At 41.5% G+C, this 18165-nt stretch overlaps 1 protein-coding gene across 3 annotated transcripts in view; it reads left to right on the forward strand.

The window, feature by feature from the left end:
• Positions 1-1073: 1073 nt before the first annotated feature.
• Positions 1074-18165, forward strand: part of MIB1 (MIB E3 ubiquitin protein ligase 1) — a 70741-nt gene continuing 53649 nt past the window's right edge. For all 3 annotated transcript variants that reach the window (XM_084510342.1, XM_084510344.1, XM_084510343.1), the window contains exons 1-4: positions 1074-1432; positions 9901-10072; positions 12818-12947; positions 14702-14806. In XM_084510342.1, the coding sequence (XP_084366468.1) occupies positions 1204-1432; positions 9901-10072; positions 12818-12947; positions 14702-14806 (636 nt within the window). In that variant the 5' untranslated portion in view covers positions 1074-1203. The remainder of the gene's footprint in view (positions 1433-9900; positions 10073-12817; positions 12948-14701; positions 14807-18165) is intronic.

Raw genomic sequence — 18165 nt, forward strand, 5'->3', positions numbered from 1 at the left:
CCTTAGATGTGCATGAACCTTACACTTGCCTATAACTACTAAAGCCTGAGCAAGTAGAATGAGACAGGTGGGAACATTATAGATATCCTAGATAGATCCCACATAGAGCCTTTGATAGATAAAGAAACCTCCAGCATTTCTGGGAAATTCTGGCATGTTTTTATTATGTTTAATTCCAGTTCTGTGTACTAAATGTAACAGGTTAGTATGAGCTGCAGGTAGCTTTTGGATGGGGAAAAGCATCTGCCAGAAAAAAAACAAACTGCCCGACAATTGCATGCTTTCCTAGGGTGGTATCTGTTAGTGTGTTGGGGTTTCCACTGCAGAAGCAGCAATCAGATGCTGCTTGGGGAGTGCCTGTTGTCAGGCCACCATTTCATGTTTAAGGCACCATTCTTCAGTTGTAGTACAGGTCGGGAAGGGATGGGTTACGTGAGGAATGCGGCGGTGGTCTGGTGGTTACTTGTCCGTATGATGGTGCTCTGCTATACGTTGCGTGAGAAACTCCACAAAAGAAGCCAGGGAATGGTCTCACAGACTCTTCTGGCCGTGTTAATAACCACAAAGGTGGAAGGAAGCACGAAAACTGGAAAAACATCGAGGACACCAGGGCAGCCGGTCTGCCTTGTAGCAGACATTTCCTTGCTGAGAAGTGTATTCCTTTGTCAGATTGGGGGTTGTCTGTCTTTTTGGGTGGCTGCTTGAGAAAAGCTGGCACAGAACATGGTTAGAGAGGGAGAGAGCGGCTGGAAGACTGTGTTTTGAGCGCAGGGGATTTGTGTGGGATTACAGACGATGTGTGGAGTTAATGGAAGTGCTGCTGAAAGCGTGTGCGGGGTTAACTCTGGTAGCAACCCGAAAGCGCTTGTGGGGTTAACAACACCAGGAGGAGGCGGAGGGACACTGGCGAACCTCGTTCCCAGCAGGGCCGCCTCCCAAACCACCTCAGCGCCTGGCGGCCGCCATTCCGCGGCCGCCTCCCCTCAGGGCCCCGCAGGCGGCGCCATGGCTGCGGGACGGCGGCAGCGCATGTGCGGGGCGCCGAGGCGGGGCCGGGGGCTGGCGGCCGCCGCCGGGCTCGGCGGGGCCCGGATGCAGCAGCGGGGCCCGTAGGAAGGGAGGGAGGGAGAGAGGGAGAGCGGCGGGGCCCCGGAGGTCCCCGCGGAGGAACTGGGGTGGGTTTCTCCCCGCTTCTCCGCCGGGATGAGCAGCTCGCGGAACAACCGCGTGATGGTGGAAGGCGTCGGCGCCCGGGTGGTGCGGGGCCCCGACTGGAAGTGGGGGAAGCAGGACGGCGGCGAGGGCCACGTGGGCACGGTGCGCAGCTTCGAGAGCCCCGAGGAGGTGGTGGTGGTGTGGGACAACGGCACGGCCGCCAACTACCGCTGCTCCGGGGCGTACGACCTCCGCATCCTGGACAGCGCGCCCACCGGTGAGGGTGGGGGGGGGTTTGTGCCGTGCTCGGCCTGCTGGAGCCACAGCTGCTGGGGAAGGAAGGGATAAAGCTCGCGTTTGCTTCCTGCATCAACACCCCGGCTGCTGGGTGTCGATGCTGTGAGCGCGGCCGGCTTGGACAATGGGCTGGGAGCCGCACTGGCGTGATGCGGCAGCGGGAGGCTGGCAGGGGAACGGCCCTCCCAGCACCTGCTGCCACAGCGAAAACAGAAAAATAAGGTCGTTTTGGCCTCCCAGAAATAGGTTCAGGTGGTATCGGGCCCAGACAGCTTTCCTCAATAACGAGGTGCTTGGTTGGGTTTGTTGGGGTGCTTGAAGGCTCTGCTTTTGCAACATATATTTCATCTAAAGTACGATGGAGAAGAGAGACCATCTTTGAGCCAGCTGCCTGTTGTCTTACAGGTTAGGAGATCATAGCGATGGATGGGAGCTAACAGACTCCTGAGGAGATGAGGATCGTAGGATTAATTGTAATTAACTACACAAATGTTGCTAATCAAAAAAAAACAACACCACATTGATTTTAACGGTGGGCCTTTCCAGATGGATCTCATTTTTCTGTGGCTGGTCCTCGCCCCTGCATTCCTGGTTGGTTTTGCTGTTGTTTTGGGAGTGTAGACGCTGTTAAAACTTGAGCTGAAAAGCTTTTGGAAATGGCTTTTTGGATGGGAAGTGAAGAGCAGTCCTTCGGGTTGTGGATCCGTGTCTTGCAGGTGTTTATGCTTTGAAACTTTCCCTGCATTTGATGTCCTGTAGAAACCAGTGGGACTGCTTTTGCTTAAATGCATAAATGTTGAATTTATGAGCCTTGTGTGCTCATTATTCCAGCCCAGCTTCACTGCCTTGGAAGCTGATGGTGTAGCCAGCTGCATCTGGAAATGGATGCTTAACGCTTATTTTGACACCTTAATTTTTTTGCTTCTTTATTCCTTCTGTGTTTTTTTTTTTTGGTTGTGTTTATGCTTTAGTATTAGAATTTTAGATTCTGCTTCAGGTAGCACAATGTATATTGCTTTGGGGTTAGGTCATAAATGTTGCTGTTTTCAGGCTTCGCAACTGGTATTTCTCCAGGTTTTTGGCCGGAGGGTGGATCATCCTCGCAGAACTACGTGGAGCTACCTGGGGTTGCTTTTTGCTACACGGAGTTACTGTTCAGGTCACAGTTCCCTTGGGAGCAGAAGAGTACAAATCTATAAAGTACAAGTAACAAAAAGCGGAAAGGAAGCACTGTCGCCTAGTGGAAAAAGCACAGGGTTATGATGCTGTCCATTTGGACTGAAATCTTGGTTTTACCACGGGGTTCACTTTATTTTCTTAGGCAAATCTCTTCCCTTCTTTACTTTTCAGCCTTTTAGTATTTACTTTTCTCCACAATGGTGGCTATCAGTTGTTTAGTTTAAGGGCCCCTGACGTTGGATGGTCATTTGATGGCATTGCTAGGGTCGTTTGGGTTGTTTTGATCCAAGAAATAACAGGAAAAGTGGGTGGCAGGAGTTTATAACTGTGGCATTGCTCATGATGCTGTTGAGCAAGGAAATGTTATAAACTATGGCATGTTCTTGGTTTGCATGGTGTTAAATCAAACCTGGCTCTTATAGTTTAACACTGGGAACAAGAAATCGACCCTGCTTTAGCATCATAACATGGGTTCAGGTTTGTACTTGGGGAAAAAAATACATCAGGAGAAAGCAAAATGAGATTGTTTATTGTTGGGAATTCTTATTATTATATATTCAAAACCAGGCTTGATTATAGGCTCCTAAAAGCAGTCCTTGCAGCCAGAGTTGCTGCTTTGGTGAGTTTGAGGCACGTGCAGTCAGGATGATGCATCAGGAACCCAGTGTCTTGCAGAAGCAATGGATGAAGCTCATTTTAATAATAATTGAATAATAATAAAAATTCAAAACCAAACAAAAATCAATTTTCATACACATATGTGTATACACATGAACATTTGGTTTGGTGCCAGGACGTTTCCAGACTCAGAAAACAAGAACAGTAGGAAATCACTAGTGTTTTTTATTACCAGGCTGTTAGCAGTATTGCAAGACTATGTTAACTTCTTATAATACTTAAGTAGTGTTAGGGCAAACACTTTAGGACTGTTTTCCTTAAAATAAAGTCTCATTGGTGGTTTATGTGAAGTATCTCTTAGCTGTTTGCTCCAGGTGTGTTTGTTTGGGTGGCAAATGATTGCTGGTAGGAGGTTTGGTTTTGGTTTTCAGGGAGCTGTATTAGTACTGGTGATCGTATTTACATTGCCCAGCATTTCTTTAGCGGGGTTGTTATTTAATCCCTCTTAGTTGCTCTAAGAACCTGAAAAGAAAGGAAATTTTAGTTAGATCCTGCGTGGTGGGCTCCGAAATGGAGTAAATGGTGGGATGCAGTGCAGTGTGGTTGTCCTGATGCTTGTGCAATAAATCCTGGTGGTTTTGGAAGGAAGCCTGTTGCCAGGATCTAAAGAGAGATCCGGGGGAGTCTTGAGAGCCCCCGCTTCCTGAGAGTGTTGTGGAAGAAGAAAAGGATTATTTTTCTGGGTTGTTGAACAGAAGCTATATCTGTCTCAAATTGAAAGGATTAAATATGAGCAAGTTGTGTATTTAGAAGGGAAGGCTGTACAGCAGCAGGTTTGCAAAGAGCACCTCCGACCACGTTCACATAATCCTTGTGATCATTACAGAAACTTTGTGCTTATTTGTGAGGATTTGTTTTCTGCAAAGCTGAGGCAAACGTTTGTCTGGCATCCGTTTCCTCTTACATGTTTGGTTCGAAGTAGCAATGTCACTTCCCTGCGTAAAATATTTACCCGCTAGTGCTTGAATAAGGGGAGGTGGTGGAGGAGCTGGGGTCAGGAAATGAAATACTGACGTGAGATTATCGTGTGAGCGAGTGTGCTGCAGCTCGGGGAAACTGTGCTGTACTCTGCCAGGGTTAAAAAGGTAGGTGTTACCTGCTGAAGGTCTCGGGGGCTTTCTGTGCTTGTATTTCTGTGCTTCTGTTCTGCTGTAACCTGAAGAGTTACACAGATCATCATGCAATCACAAATGTCAGAGCATTTTAAAGGGCAGAGCACCTTGGATAATTCATCCCAACTATTTATTCTTGTCTTTTAGCACATCAGGTGTAAATTGGGGCACTTAAATTGGGTCTCGGTCAAGATTTTGCTTGGTGGCTGTTGGTTAATACTCACAGAACCCCTCACAGCTAAAAATCCGATAGTTTGGGCAGGGGAACGTGTGAAGCCTGTTTGATATGAACGTGTCCTTTGTTCTTCCTGCCCTTCCCCCATGTCTCCTGCACAATAACCCTCTCCCTCCTCGCCTATCTTGTGATATGGGACTCACGTTATGGTAAGTCTGGCATCGCCTGCGTGTGAGGATTGGCCAGCTAGCTGCTGCCAACCACGAGAATTAACAGATGAGTTGTGTTGGTGGGGGCACCGATTGGGGTTTTCACACAATTTGGCTGAATTTGGCTGATGTCTAAGAATCCTTTGTTTTCAGTTTGCCCGAAGTCTCGCCACAGTGTCAAAATTATCTGGAGTGGAAGGATGGGAGGAATAAAGCACTCCTACAGCTTTGTAAATTGGGGTGTAAATTAATTTTATAAGGAGTTTATGGCATCTCTTGCCTGCTGGTAGCATTGCCATTATGTGAAAGGATTTGGGCTTGAGTTCTGTAGAGAGTGGTGAGTCCATTGGGTTTTGTTGGTTTTGAAAACTAATTTAAATCACCACTGACTTCTGTGCATAGCAGTGAGTGGTATGGAGATGTTAAAATGTTCTTTGTGTGGATAGTTGTGTATTGCCACCTTTGAAAATGTCTTTGGTACAAAGGTGAGATTCCTAAGAAATTCAAGGAGCAAGCTGAACAACAAAGCTTCTGTTACATTTTATAGCTTTAAGAGCAACCCTGGGTTTTAAAAGCACGTGTATGTATGTAAAGGCTGCAAAATTGCTATATTAAGAAGTGCTGGCAGGAATTGTGGCCTAGGTAACCTGAAGAAGATGACTGTGGCAGAGGCACAAAGGCAGGAAACTGATTTGAAATGCAAATAGTGAAAATGTTGTTGCTAAGTTGAGATAAGGAATACTGGGTTTTATGGTGCCCTAACTCTGGAGGGACATTAGGAAACGCCAGGTGTTTAAAAGTAGGTGAGCATGGTGAAAGTGCCCTTCTCGTACTCAGTTCTTTCTTTTTTTGGTGTGCTATGAAGGATGATAGGAAACATTTGAAATATTTTGCTCTTAAACTTGGAAGAATATTTGGAGGTTTGATTTTTGCATTATCTCATTTTACAGAGCTAAAATGCTCTTCTAGCTCGTAGCGGACCAGCTGTAGTGCTGGCGTTTGAAACCTGAAGTCTTCATGGCTTTAACATATTCCAGTAATTTAATTAAAGCATTTTTTTCTGAATGTAAGCTTTGCAAAGCTTGTGTTTCACAGCCTTTCCTGATCAGCCTTCCTTTGAGGAGCAGGAGCAGTCCGTGATGGATCCAGCTTGCATTTAGGTCAGAGTTCCAGCTTGGCTTCAGATCCTATGCATGATCCAGTCTGCTGGTTGTTCCTGCTGAGCTGTGCTTCGTTACACCTCCCAGGGAAGTTGCAGAGCATGCAAACAGGTTTATTTTTTGATGAAATTGGACTGAGAGATGTGATCCTGGTGCTGGTTGAGCATTCAGTCCGTTGGGCTATACCAGAGTGAGTCTGAAGGAGTGCCTCTCTCCTTCCCTCCTCTGAAATATGTGTAGTGCCAGCATCAGCTCCTAAGTTTTGGCAAATAGATTGATTTATGTTTCGTCACATTTGCTGAATTGTGAAGGGAGAGGCGTGAGGAGGAAGGGGCAGCAGAGGGGAGCAGAGGGTGGAGGAGGGAGTGAAGGCATGAGGCTGAGCCTGGCGAAGTGGGGGACGTGGGGACAAGGTGTTCCTGGCCTTGTTTCTCACTGTGCTGCTCTGTTTTTCATTGGCAATAAATGAAATTTTCCCCAAGTCGAGACTGTTTTTCCCTTGCTGGTGCTTGGTTGGTGACCTCCCTGCCTGTGCCTCCACCCGTGAGCTTTTTCACCTTGCTTTCTTTCCCTGACCTGCTGGAGAGGGGGAGTGAGAGCGCGGCTGGGTGGGCGTATGGCAGCCGGCCAAAGTCAGCCCACCATGCTCACATACCTCTTTGCTGCCTGGTTCAAGTTAAATCAGTCTTTCAACTTTATTTAAAATATATTATTGATTTAAGTAGTGCGTTTTCTTTGTATTAGAGATGTAAGTGTTTAGTTATCACATTTTATGGCCTAGTAGCAGCACAGTGTTTCAATTTATTTTTTTAGTGGATGAAGTTTAAAACTACAGCTTAGTTCACTGTCACCAGAGGCCTTCAAACCTGCTTCTCTCTCTGGATCACTAAATGCAGTGGTCAGATGTATCAGGGAAAGGGGTAGAAAGGCTGAACTTGTCTGGGTGCTCTTTAGGGGTCTGTGACATTAAATGTGTGACCCTTTCAGTCAGAGACTCCAAATACAGATACACACTGATCTCTTTTAAGTCCCGGGCACTATAGCCAAGTGACTTTTGAATCAAATGTCTTTGTATATTTTTTTTCTTGATCTTTCTTAAGGAATCCAACTTTTGCCTAAGTGGTTTGAAATGTTTACTTTCTATTTAAGTTCGCTGCAGGACGGTCTAGTTCTGTGTTACAGGACTCCTCATCATACTTCTTTGTTGCCTCCCTTCTCGGTGCTTGGACAAATTTAAGAATCATGCAGGCACCCAATTCCTCAGTTCTTTTACATCCAGAATAAATGCGATCCTTGGCAAATTGTCTTCCCTGAAGTTCAGCAACTGTTATTTTGTTTCCAAATATGCACAATTGCTCTGTATTTGAAATACTGATTGACTCAGCAATCAATTTTTTTTAAACAAAAGCAGGTGCCACCACTCAACCCCACCACCCCAAGCATCATAGCTAGATAGGCCCCTGAACCAGGGCAACAAAGTAGTAACCTCACTTTCATGCATCTGCTCTTGAAGACTGCCAAAAAATGGTGTGATGGTCCAATAGAAGTCATAACAGTGAGGCAGCCATCCCAAGATCATAGTTAATGCTATTTTTTTGACTGCTGCAGATGTCAGCAGATAGCAGACATCAAAGTCTCAGTGTACTGAACAGGAAAGATAGCTTCCTCCATGTGGGGAGCGAGGTCATCGATGGTGTTAGGGAGGGGGAACATGCATGGGTGACTTCGAAGTTCATGTTTTGTAGAAAAAGTTACATTTTTAGATGTTGTTATGAGGCAGCAAGTATTCTTTAAATATAAAAGAAGAGCTGAAATGAACAGGTATGGTATACAAAGTGTGTTGTCCGGCAGCTGGAGTCAGCAAGTAACATTACGGGTTATAGAAACTGTGTCAGACTTTCAAAATTTCACCACAGAATTTGTGGTCAAGGAGTGGATGCTGCCTGAGTCATGTGCTGCTCCAGCAATTACAGCTATCGTTTAGCATAACATCAGCAGTTTCAGGGTTTTTTGTTGTCACCGAAGGCTATCTTCAGCTGCCCTGAAATGCTGCTCTGATCTCTGTGGTGCGCTGTGCAGCTTTTGCTCCAAGTGTGTTGGCTTTTCCAGCCCTACTCTTTTATTGCAGTGTTCATGCGTCAGGAGAGTCTGTAATCATGAGGCCCTTTATAATCGAGGCTGGAAGGAGATGGAGTGAGAAGCTCTTTTGGTTAGGAGAAATGGTGAACGAGGTACACCAGATGATTGTGCTGTTGTTTAGAGGGGCCTGGCCAGGCTGGAGAAACGGGCTGGCAGGAGTCTCATGGAATCCAGTGAAGGGAAATTCCCAATCCTGCACCTAGGGAGGTATAATCCCTGCACCAGTACTGGCAGGAAAGCAGCTTTGCAGGACCCCCGAGGGTCCTGGTGGACAGCAAAGTGACCAGGAGCCGGCAGCGTGCCATGAAGGCTGAAGGCAACATGGCTGCGTTAGGCCAAGTGCTGCCGGCGGCCTGAGGGAGTTGCTGAGGCCACCCACCCCTGGAGAGCTGGGTCTGGTTATGGGCTCCCCAGCACCACAGGGATGTGTGGGCCCACCGGCTGGGTCACGGGAAGGGCCACAGCGGTGTTTGAGGTGATCTCAGGGCCTCGGAGATGAGGAGAGGCATGGGGACCCGGTGGTGGTTGGACTGGAGAAGAGAGGGCTTAGGGGGTTCTGTCAGCGTGTGTGGGTACCTGATGGAGGTCATGAAGAAGTCGGGGACATTCTCTGTGGTGTGAAGTGACAGGGCAAGAGGCACGGGGCACAAACTGAAATGCAGCAATTTCCACTGAAGCATGAGAAGAAACACATTTGCTATAGGGATGATCACACGCTAGCACAGGTTGTCCTTGGAGGTGCTCAAAACCTGAGTAGGGGCACGGTCCTTGGTCAGTAGGTTTGATTTACCCTGCTTTGTGCAGTGGAGGTTGGATTAGAGGATCTCCAGAGGTTAATTCTAGCCTCAGACATTGCATGAGTCTGTGAAATAGTCAGTCGAGAAGGCATTTCCTCCAGTTTTGCCTCTCCAGCTGTTGATTTTTCTTCAGTGCTGATGCCTCAGCTGTTGGGCACAAATGACTAACAGGTTTGTAGTGAATTTGGCCATCATTTCCTAAAGCATCCCTTTTGGAGGGGATAAAAAACACTTTCTATACTCATTAATTTCAGAGAGTTTTTTTTATGGATGAGTAATTGGAATAATGGCATATTACTCCAAACCTTTAGTGCTCAGTTTTGTCTTGTGCTAGGTACTTCGTACCAGTGCTTGTCCCTTCTGTTGCTCAGGTTTTTCCAAAGGAGCAGAATTTGATTATCTAAAAACAAACAAACAAACAAAACAAACAAACAAAAAAAAACTCATGGCTTTTCATTGTATTGAGGATGCATGGACTGAAAGTGTTTGTGGCTGATCGCTTTCAGGCTGCTGAAGCTTGGCAATTCTGCAAGCGTTACAAACCTGAGAACCTGGCTTTTGTGGGAGGCTGGGAAGGACACACTCCAGTGCCTTACACCTGGTGTGCCTTTGGCAGATTCCTTTTGAAAAAAGCAACATATAGAACAGAAAAAACTTCAAAAATGGTAACAGATTTCCATGAATATAATAACATCTATCTAATAGAGCCTGGTTTTTGTCTTATAGGCAGAAGTGTAGAGATGACCGCTTAGTTTTTCCACTGTACAAAGTGAAACCAAGCATAGCTCATAAAATTTGAGAGAAGAGGAAAATAAGATGGAATATTAAATGCAATGTCAGTGATCTTTTTCACTGATTCATATGGACTGATATAGTGTCGCTGTCAGGCTTTCTTTATTGGTCACTTTCTAGTCTATGGCTTCAGATTGTCCTTGTGTGCAACAGATCTGTGTAACCAGGTACAAATGTTTTTTTATTTATTTTTCCTGTTTTTAACAGGTATCAAGCATGATGGGACTATGTGTGATACTTGTCGACAGCAACCTATCATTGGCATCCGATGGAAATGCGCAGAATGCACAAATTATGACTTGTGCACGGTTTGTTATCACGGGGACAAACATCACTTGAGGCATCGTTTTTACAGAATTACCACACCGGGAAGTGAAAGGTAATTTTTTTTCCCCCTAAAACTAAGTAGGGTACATCTCATTGTGGGTAACTTCTGCAGGCTTGGTTATTGAAACTTAGATCGGGTAAGGTATTATCTTGACGTATAGACTCAGTTACTGGTTCTGCCTCTTTGTGAGGTACCTCAGATAGGACAGATCTTTTGAGTTTGGAAAACAAGAAAATTTAGAAAGAATGGAGTAGAGAGAGAAGTTAGGATTTGATTATTCAGTTTCTTTTTAAACTCATTGCATGCTTCTTAATTCTTGTGTTATTATATAGCAGGTTTAAAACAAAGAGACAAGTATCTTTACACAATGTATAATTACAACATTATTTATCAGTAAATTCCTGAACGTGCAAGTTGAATTAGGTTCAAAAATGTCATAGACAAATCAAGAATTTCCTTATTGTGGACTGTGAAGAACATAGGGGTCTGGAGACAAAATCACCAAATTGAACTTGCTGTTCATTACCGAAAGCAGAGGAAAAGATGCTGTGAAGGGTCATTCTACCCTTGATTTTAATGTTTATTTTCTTGAGCATCTGGTACTTTAGTCTCCTAGAGAAGAAACATGGGGAAAAAAATGGCTTTAGTTAGTTCTCACCTAGCCTTCTTATGTTCTCTGACTTTGAATAACTTGTCTAAATTCAGAGCCCCTTCCTATCATGATCTATTGACTGGCTGAGTGAGAACAGTGATGCTTGCCTGTAACTAAATACTTAAAGAGCTGTATGAAAATACTATGTAAGGGCTACATGGTGTGGTATCACCTGTGTGATAACTCTCTAAAGTACGCTTATTATATCATTGGAAGCCTCTTTAAATGGATGTGATATGCAGTTGAATGTGACACGTGAGACAGAACATTGTTTTTCTTCTTGGCGAAGTAAGGTTTACGATGAAGTTGTAATTTAATAGTGTGCTTTTATCAGCACTTTTACAGTTGAGAGGAGTGGCTGGAGCACAAGGACTGGATTCTCATTTATTTTCTTGTAGGGACTGTTTATTGTCTCAGATGTTTGCTTTTGAGTTTTAACTATGGCAAAAACGCCCATGTCCGTGGTTTAATCAAAAAGTAACTTCTGTTTCTTTGAGATTCGTGCCAGTAGTTACCAAATAGATAGCATAAGCTTAGTATCTGAGTCACAAAGTTCTAATGCAGAACAAGACATAGATGTCTGATCCTCAAGTAGAAAATTCTGGCTTAGGGTGATGAATAAGGACTAGGTAGTAAAATACAGGTCTGTTTTACTGCCTTTTTTTTTTTTTTTAAATAAAAAAATAAATAAAAATCTCATTGCTTCTGAGAATGCTTTCCAGACTTTTTCATTTCCTTTATAGCTGAAGTTTCCTCTGTAGTTTTATGTGGTCTCTTATGGTGCGTAAAGAATAATTTTGGAGATAGATTGTATGCGGTGTATGGAATTGCCAGAAATCTTTTGCATGTTGTTGCTTTCTCTCTGTCTTTGTTTACTCCCATTGATATCTGTCTTGCAACTCTTACGTAGAAGGTAGCTTTATCTGCCAAGGAGCTGTTTCTATTGGGTAAAACTTAGATGAGAAGAAAATTGATTAGGTTAACTTAATCAGGGAGGAGAAGAGGGCAAAGAGGGAGGAGAAAAGGGCAAAGCAGTACTAGGGAATTTGAGGGATAGCTCATATGAAGACGCATCTCATCATTTTTCCTACGTACAGATGAAGGAAAGCATGAGCTCCACCTATTTTATTCTTAAATCTGGAATACCACGGACTGCGTACTAAAGTAATATATGCTGTTTTTTGTCTCAATGTTTTTAGATGTTGAGATATTTCTAAAATGCTACTCTAAACAACATATCTTTGTGTTTTCTCTCACCCTTTTATATTAGATAAAAATTACTAATATTTTCGTATGCTCTTTGCGTTGGTTTTAACAGTTTAACTTTTTCCTTGTCTGCCATCTGCTGGATCTTTAAAGTTGAGCAGGAGGGTGTTATACTTCCCGGAGAGGTCAGGAAAGGTTCAGAATTTCGGCTGAATACTTTTGTCTGGCAACATTCTTGTGGCATGAAATAAAAAGTCAGTCCGATTGCATACGGGTGGCTTTTGACATGACCAAAAATGCAAGAAAATGTTTCTATTTGTAAGTCCCCACTAGCAGTCCCGCTTGGGCTTATCTACGTCACTTCTGACTTAAGTCTGAAGAAAAGAAGAGTTTTGCTTTAGGCAAATAGCGTGTTATGACAAAAATAAGATCAACAAAATAAATGCTGATGTATTGAATGAAATTTGTCAAGATTTGCAACTGTAGAAAGCATACGAGACACAAAGGGGGAAAAGATGTAGTTATTCCATTTAATAGCATGATTCCAAATAAAAATGGAGTTGCAGAAAAGTAATTTTGGCGTAGGGTGCATCTGAGAGAAACAAGAATATATTATGAGAGTCTGTATGTTCCTTTACTGATTTTGATAATATTTAAATAATATGAGTACAAATCTATATGTAGATAGTTACAGGTTGTTGTTGGTAGTAGGAAGTCTGGGGAAGAAATTATTAGAATTAAAAGCTAATTCTAAATATATAATAAAACAGACTTGTGCTCTGCTGTTCAAGTTGAGAATTTAATGGAAGTGATGAAATGTGCATTTATGCAGTTACTCTTATTTCAAGATGGTTACCTTCTTTTCTACCCTGAAGGATTTTTGGACTTTATTATCTTGACATTTTTGGGTGGTTGTTTGTTTTTTTTAATAACTTCAGGGTATTGCTGGAGTCTCGCCGTAAATCAAAGAAAATTACAGCAAGAGGAATCTTTGCAGGTGCCAGGGTGGTGAGAGGAGTTGACTGGCAATGGGAAGATCAAGACGGTGGCAATGGCCGTAGGGGAAAGGTAAAATAAAAAAATAAATAGTTAAAATAAAAAGATGCATTTCTGCATGTTCATGTAATGATCTCAATGACCTTTCTTACTGAGGAGAAGATAGATCACCATAAAAGTCAGTACCTGAGTTCCTTAGTCATTTCTGAATCTTGCTCTGTAATGCTCAAGCACTTAGGAGGGGGTGTACAGTATGCGAAGTTCACTTAAATTTACTTTTTTACAATTTTCTTTAGAAACCTATCTTGGTTGTCCTAGGGCAACCTTATAACATCAAGATCTGGAGTATATTTCAGTGTTACTGGAGAGATGATGTCAAAACAGTTCTTGAGCATAGCCCTTTCTGGTCGCTCCTGCATTCTGTGGTCTGATTGCTTGTGGCTCACCACATTTGTTAATCTCTTGGTTTTGGCTTTTAAGAGCTTGCACCCTGAGTTTTTGTTTTTCATCTAATAGTCTATAGAGAGAGACTTTGCTGATGTAAAATGAAAGCTTTGCAAGTGTCTGTTGTGGATGTTATATTACTGGCTTATTTAGGACATCGCGAGCTTTTGGTACAGTTGTATGATAAAAATAATTTGATTTATGGAAAATTGGATTGCATGGAAAGACACGGAAAATTTTGCTAAGGTTATGGTTAGCAACACTGTAGATTTAACTTGAGAACTACTGAGAGTTTGTTGTAAGTATGAACGTAAAGCAGGTTGTGGTAAGATAGGCAATGACTTACCACCGTACATGAGATACTATTGAATGAGAATTGGATGCCCTTCTGTCTGGGTGAACTGATGTTTTTGTTTATGTTTAGTATCCTTAAGCAGCCTTTCAAATAAAGTGAGAAGTTCTGAATAAAATAGTCTATTTCATATCCTAGATGTTTGTAGAAACTTTAGGACCTCTGAGGATATCATTTTCAATTTTATTGAGGGGAAATAATATAAATCTCTTAAAGCAAAGGGTATTCAGATGTATCTTTCTTCTCATCTTGATTGGTTTACCCCTTGCTATGAATTTTCCAGGATGGTTTGAAATCTCTGAAACCTTGCAAAATGAGTCTTAGCCTGTGTTTATTTAATGTACTAAACTAGAATTAGTGGGATATTTTGCAATCTGAAGGTGTGTATAAATGCATATAAAGTGTCTTCATGATGGATATAAAGTAGGAAAAGCAAAAAGCAGAAACAGCTTTCAAATAAATAAAGGTAAGAATAAAGGCAAATTCTGAAGTTGATTCTTTGAGTAATAGAAGTGGTCTAAGAAGTTGCTGCGTAGCCTCATGATTTCAGAAATGTGAGGGAAAGTCCTTTTCACTTCCTTTCTTTTGTCCTGCTGTTAAACAAATTGGCTCAGGAAATAAAACCTTGTCTCTGCTACTGCCACCAGGCTAACGCAGGTTATACAGACAAATTGGAGCAATTAAAACGGTTTTCATCCTGTTTTTCTTAGTGCAACAGTAATTTTAGTAAGAACATGTCAAAGCATCATAAAATAAATGTTTACGGTGCTGATTTTATTTTGTACTTAAGTAGCTAGGTTATCTACTAGATATATGGAAGAAAGATCTACAAAGTACTTAGGCTTATTAAGACACCTAGGGAATGTTTGTATCAACAGATATGAAGCTTATTAAGATTTTTTTATTAAATTCAGTAAAATTGATGGTATTGTGAACTTGTCTGAAGGGGTGAATAAGATTTTAAGTTCACATCGTGTTTCTGAGTGTTATTTTTTTTTGTTACATAAACACTTTTCGTATTTGTAAATAGGTAACTGAAATCCAAGATTGGAGTGCGTCAAGTCCACATAGTGCAGCATACGTTCTTTGGGACAATGGTGCTAAAAACCTTTACAGAGTTGGCTTTGAGGGCATGGTAAGTATAAAAGAACATAAAGGGTGAAATGCTCGGAGGGGGAAGGGCGGTAAGAATAACGTGTGCTATTCTGCTGCTTTTGTAATATCCTTTGTCAGTGCGCTGCTATTAGTCAGGTCATTGTGAATACAGCTGTATGGATCATGCATATGCATTAGGAGGAAAGTCTGATCTGGGAATAAAACACAGGAGTGATTTAAAGTTAAGAGCTCCTTTTTGCCTGAGTATCGTAAATATTTACGTTGCATGCATAATTATCTTATTGTGCTAATACTGTGCTTAAACTGAAATTCAGAAAAGAAAAAAGTTTAATTGTAAACTTTTTAAAGACCCTGTTTTTTTTCTTCAAGTTCACTTCAAATTTTGGTGTGATTACTGCAAGATTTGCAGTTTTTAAGTTATCAGAAACCCAGTACCCTCTTGCGAGCAATGCAGGGGGAAGGTATGCAATTATGTTTCAACCTTAATTCGCTTTAGCACTAAGGTTTTTGCTTCCTAGGTTCTACGGCTATTACAGCTTTAGTGAGAAAATAGGTCAGACTCTAGCCTAAGTGCCTTCTGTTGCTCGGTTTTCTTATCCTAATGTGGGTCAGGGAAAGGTTACTTTGATTATCAACTGCTTATAACATCTTAATTAGCATTTTCTTTGCATGATTTTTTGTTTGATACTGCAGAGGAAAACCGTGTTAACTTAACATTGAGGCGTCATCTTGTCAGATGTGTGTTAGCAAAAAGATCTCAAACAATGACTAGTTGACTCTTCAGAAAGCAAAATTATTTACTTGCTAGCCTCACTTGGAGTAAAATACTTCCAGAATAAAAACGAAAATACATTTACAGCAAAAGTGGTATTCAGTATTATTTTATTATCAGGTTTAGAATGAATAAGTGCAGGCCAGCTTTTCTGGTGTATATTTTGGAAAGTTTGTTATTTCTTCAGCCTGAAACAGGAAGATGCTAAGGGTAAAATACAAGTCACTATTGAATGGCATCCTTCCTGGTCTCTTCAGTTCTAAAGAATATTTCTTAAATGCTGACAAAAGCGGGGGTGGTGGTGGTGGTGTTAAAGTATTTCATAGTATAATATTGTGAGACCAATGGTTCATGCCTTCTCCCTAATATTTGATTGTGACACATGGAAAAGGAGCACAGTTACCGAAGTTTAGACAGAATGAGTTCAACTGGTTTTTGTGTTGCAATTTTAGTTATATTGAAATTTATGGACTGTCTAATAGGAGATAAAATGTTCTGGAATCACTAAATATTACTATTGACTCCGCAACTACTACATGAAGATAAGCCATACTCTGTGAAACAGTTATTCCCTTAAAAATATATTTATTATTTGTAAACAAACTATTCTTTTGCCCAACTATTGCCACATAAGGAAGTGTTAAATATTTCTAAAATACTTCATTAACTACATCAGCTGCAAGCTGATGCTGGAGAAGTAAAGGGCAGCTCTCCCCAGAAGATGTGTACAAATAGAAATATTTGGTCAGTCAATAATTAACAAAAAAGAACTGTTAAACTGCTTATGAAACTAGATATATGTATAACATGTAATGGATAATATATACATACTATATGTACATGCATATATAAAGGATAATTTGAGGCCTTGTATGTAGTGCTTAACTGATTGTAATCCATTTCTATCAATTTCTGCATTCTTTTTTACCTTTGTCAAACCTTTTTATCAGATGCAGTTTTGACTTTAGGCTTTGTATATCCCTGACAGTCATTTGCATGTAAAGGTAGATTTTATAACTGATCAGTTGTGTGCCAATTTGTATAGTTCGTTATGATTATTTGCTGGTGTTTATGTACTGTTACAAAAAGCTGGCTAATAGACTGTCAAAGTCCATATAAAATTGGGACAAACTTGTCTGGGGACTTAAGAATTGATTAAGAATGTCCAGAGAGTGTGGAAACAATACTCAGAGTGTTTGCCCATGTAAATACAGCTGGGAAGAGACCCGTACTTGCAAATGAGTAACACTTGACTCAGACACAAATGGAGCTGATTAAAGAAACACAGCTTATTATCGTAAGTCAGGGTTGCTTATTTGATAGCTGACAGGCTGCATCTGGTCCTCAAAATGAATCTATCCAGCCTGCCAGCTTTTCTGTGGGAGAGACAAGGATTGGCTGGTAGGGCAGCAGGTGCTGGCTGAAAACTTCCATTTACTTGTGATCAGATCCTTTGAGTTTTTAATCGAGTTTGCTGTTGTGGTCGAGGGGTGCATCCTGTCTTTCTTTATGAAGTCTAGCATCTAAGTCTGGGTGTTTCTTCTGCTGTGCTGATGCAGGCCACAAATCCCCAAACTGAAATCTGATTTTATGGTACTGTTAGGTTGAATAACGTGTTTGTTACATCCATGGTAGGAATCAAGTACAGTTGGCTAGTATGGTTATCAACAGTGCTTGCATTTCATACCTATATGTGTATTCAGATCCTAGAGCCAGCCAAGCTGTTAACCGTGTTACCTACTTGTGAATACAGCCTTTTCTTATAGTGTAATCTGTTTATTGAAAATTAGAGAATTGAATGAGAAGATTGAGATTTAGCTTTTTGGACTTAGAGTTTTAATTTCTTCCTATCAAGCACACGAAGATGTAACGTCTATTGGTTTTCAATAAGCATTATAATTCTACTACTTACTGGTAGAATGATTTTGCTATAAAAACTGAAGACAATGGTTCCTCTAGCAGGAATGTCCTAAATCTGTTTCAGTATTTAGGAATTATTTCTGTGCTATTAAATTTCTTCGCGTTATACCACTTGCCTTTTCTGCTGTGATTAACCTCCTCCTCTTGTTTTTCATTATGGAGGATCTTCCTTTCATCTGTATAGCCTCTGAAAGAAGTAACTGTAGTTATCATCCATCATTGTCACAGTAATCTGTAAGCCATCTGTGTTTGTGTACTTCTTTTTCCCACAAAAGTCTGAATAGTTGAGTGCATGAGGGAGGCTAATATGATTCCTGGCCCTTACGTTTTTGATGTTATTTTTAAACTTTGTTTCTGATCCTGGCTGATACCCAATTTCTATTCATCAATATTTATTGGGTTACATTTAAAGGGTAGTCCTTTAAATTACTCCAGAGGATTTTAAGAGTGGTTTGTTAGCACACATTTTTAAATTAATAACAAGGCAAACCTCTTGTCACATGAGGCATTGCAGGTGAGAGTTATAAAATATGCAGAAATACTTTCTGCTGCAGTTACAACATAAAATGCAGGTCTTCAGACTGTTACCTTGTCTCCTATACCTCAAAAATGAGGAGTGTAGGAAGAATCCAAGAAATGAGAATTCAGTTCACAAGCAGCTGTGGAGTTGCTCAAAGAGGCAATTT

Source organism: Aythya ferina (genome assembly GCF_964211825.1).
Source record: "Aythya ferina genome assembly, chromosome: 2".
Lineage (NCBI taxonomy): Eukaryota > Metazoa > Chordata > Aves > Anseriformes > Anatidae > Aythya > Aythya ferina.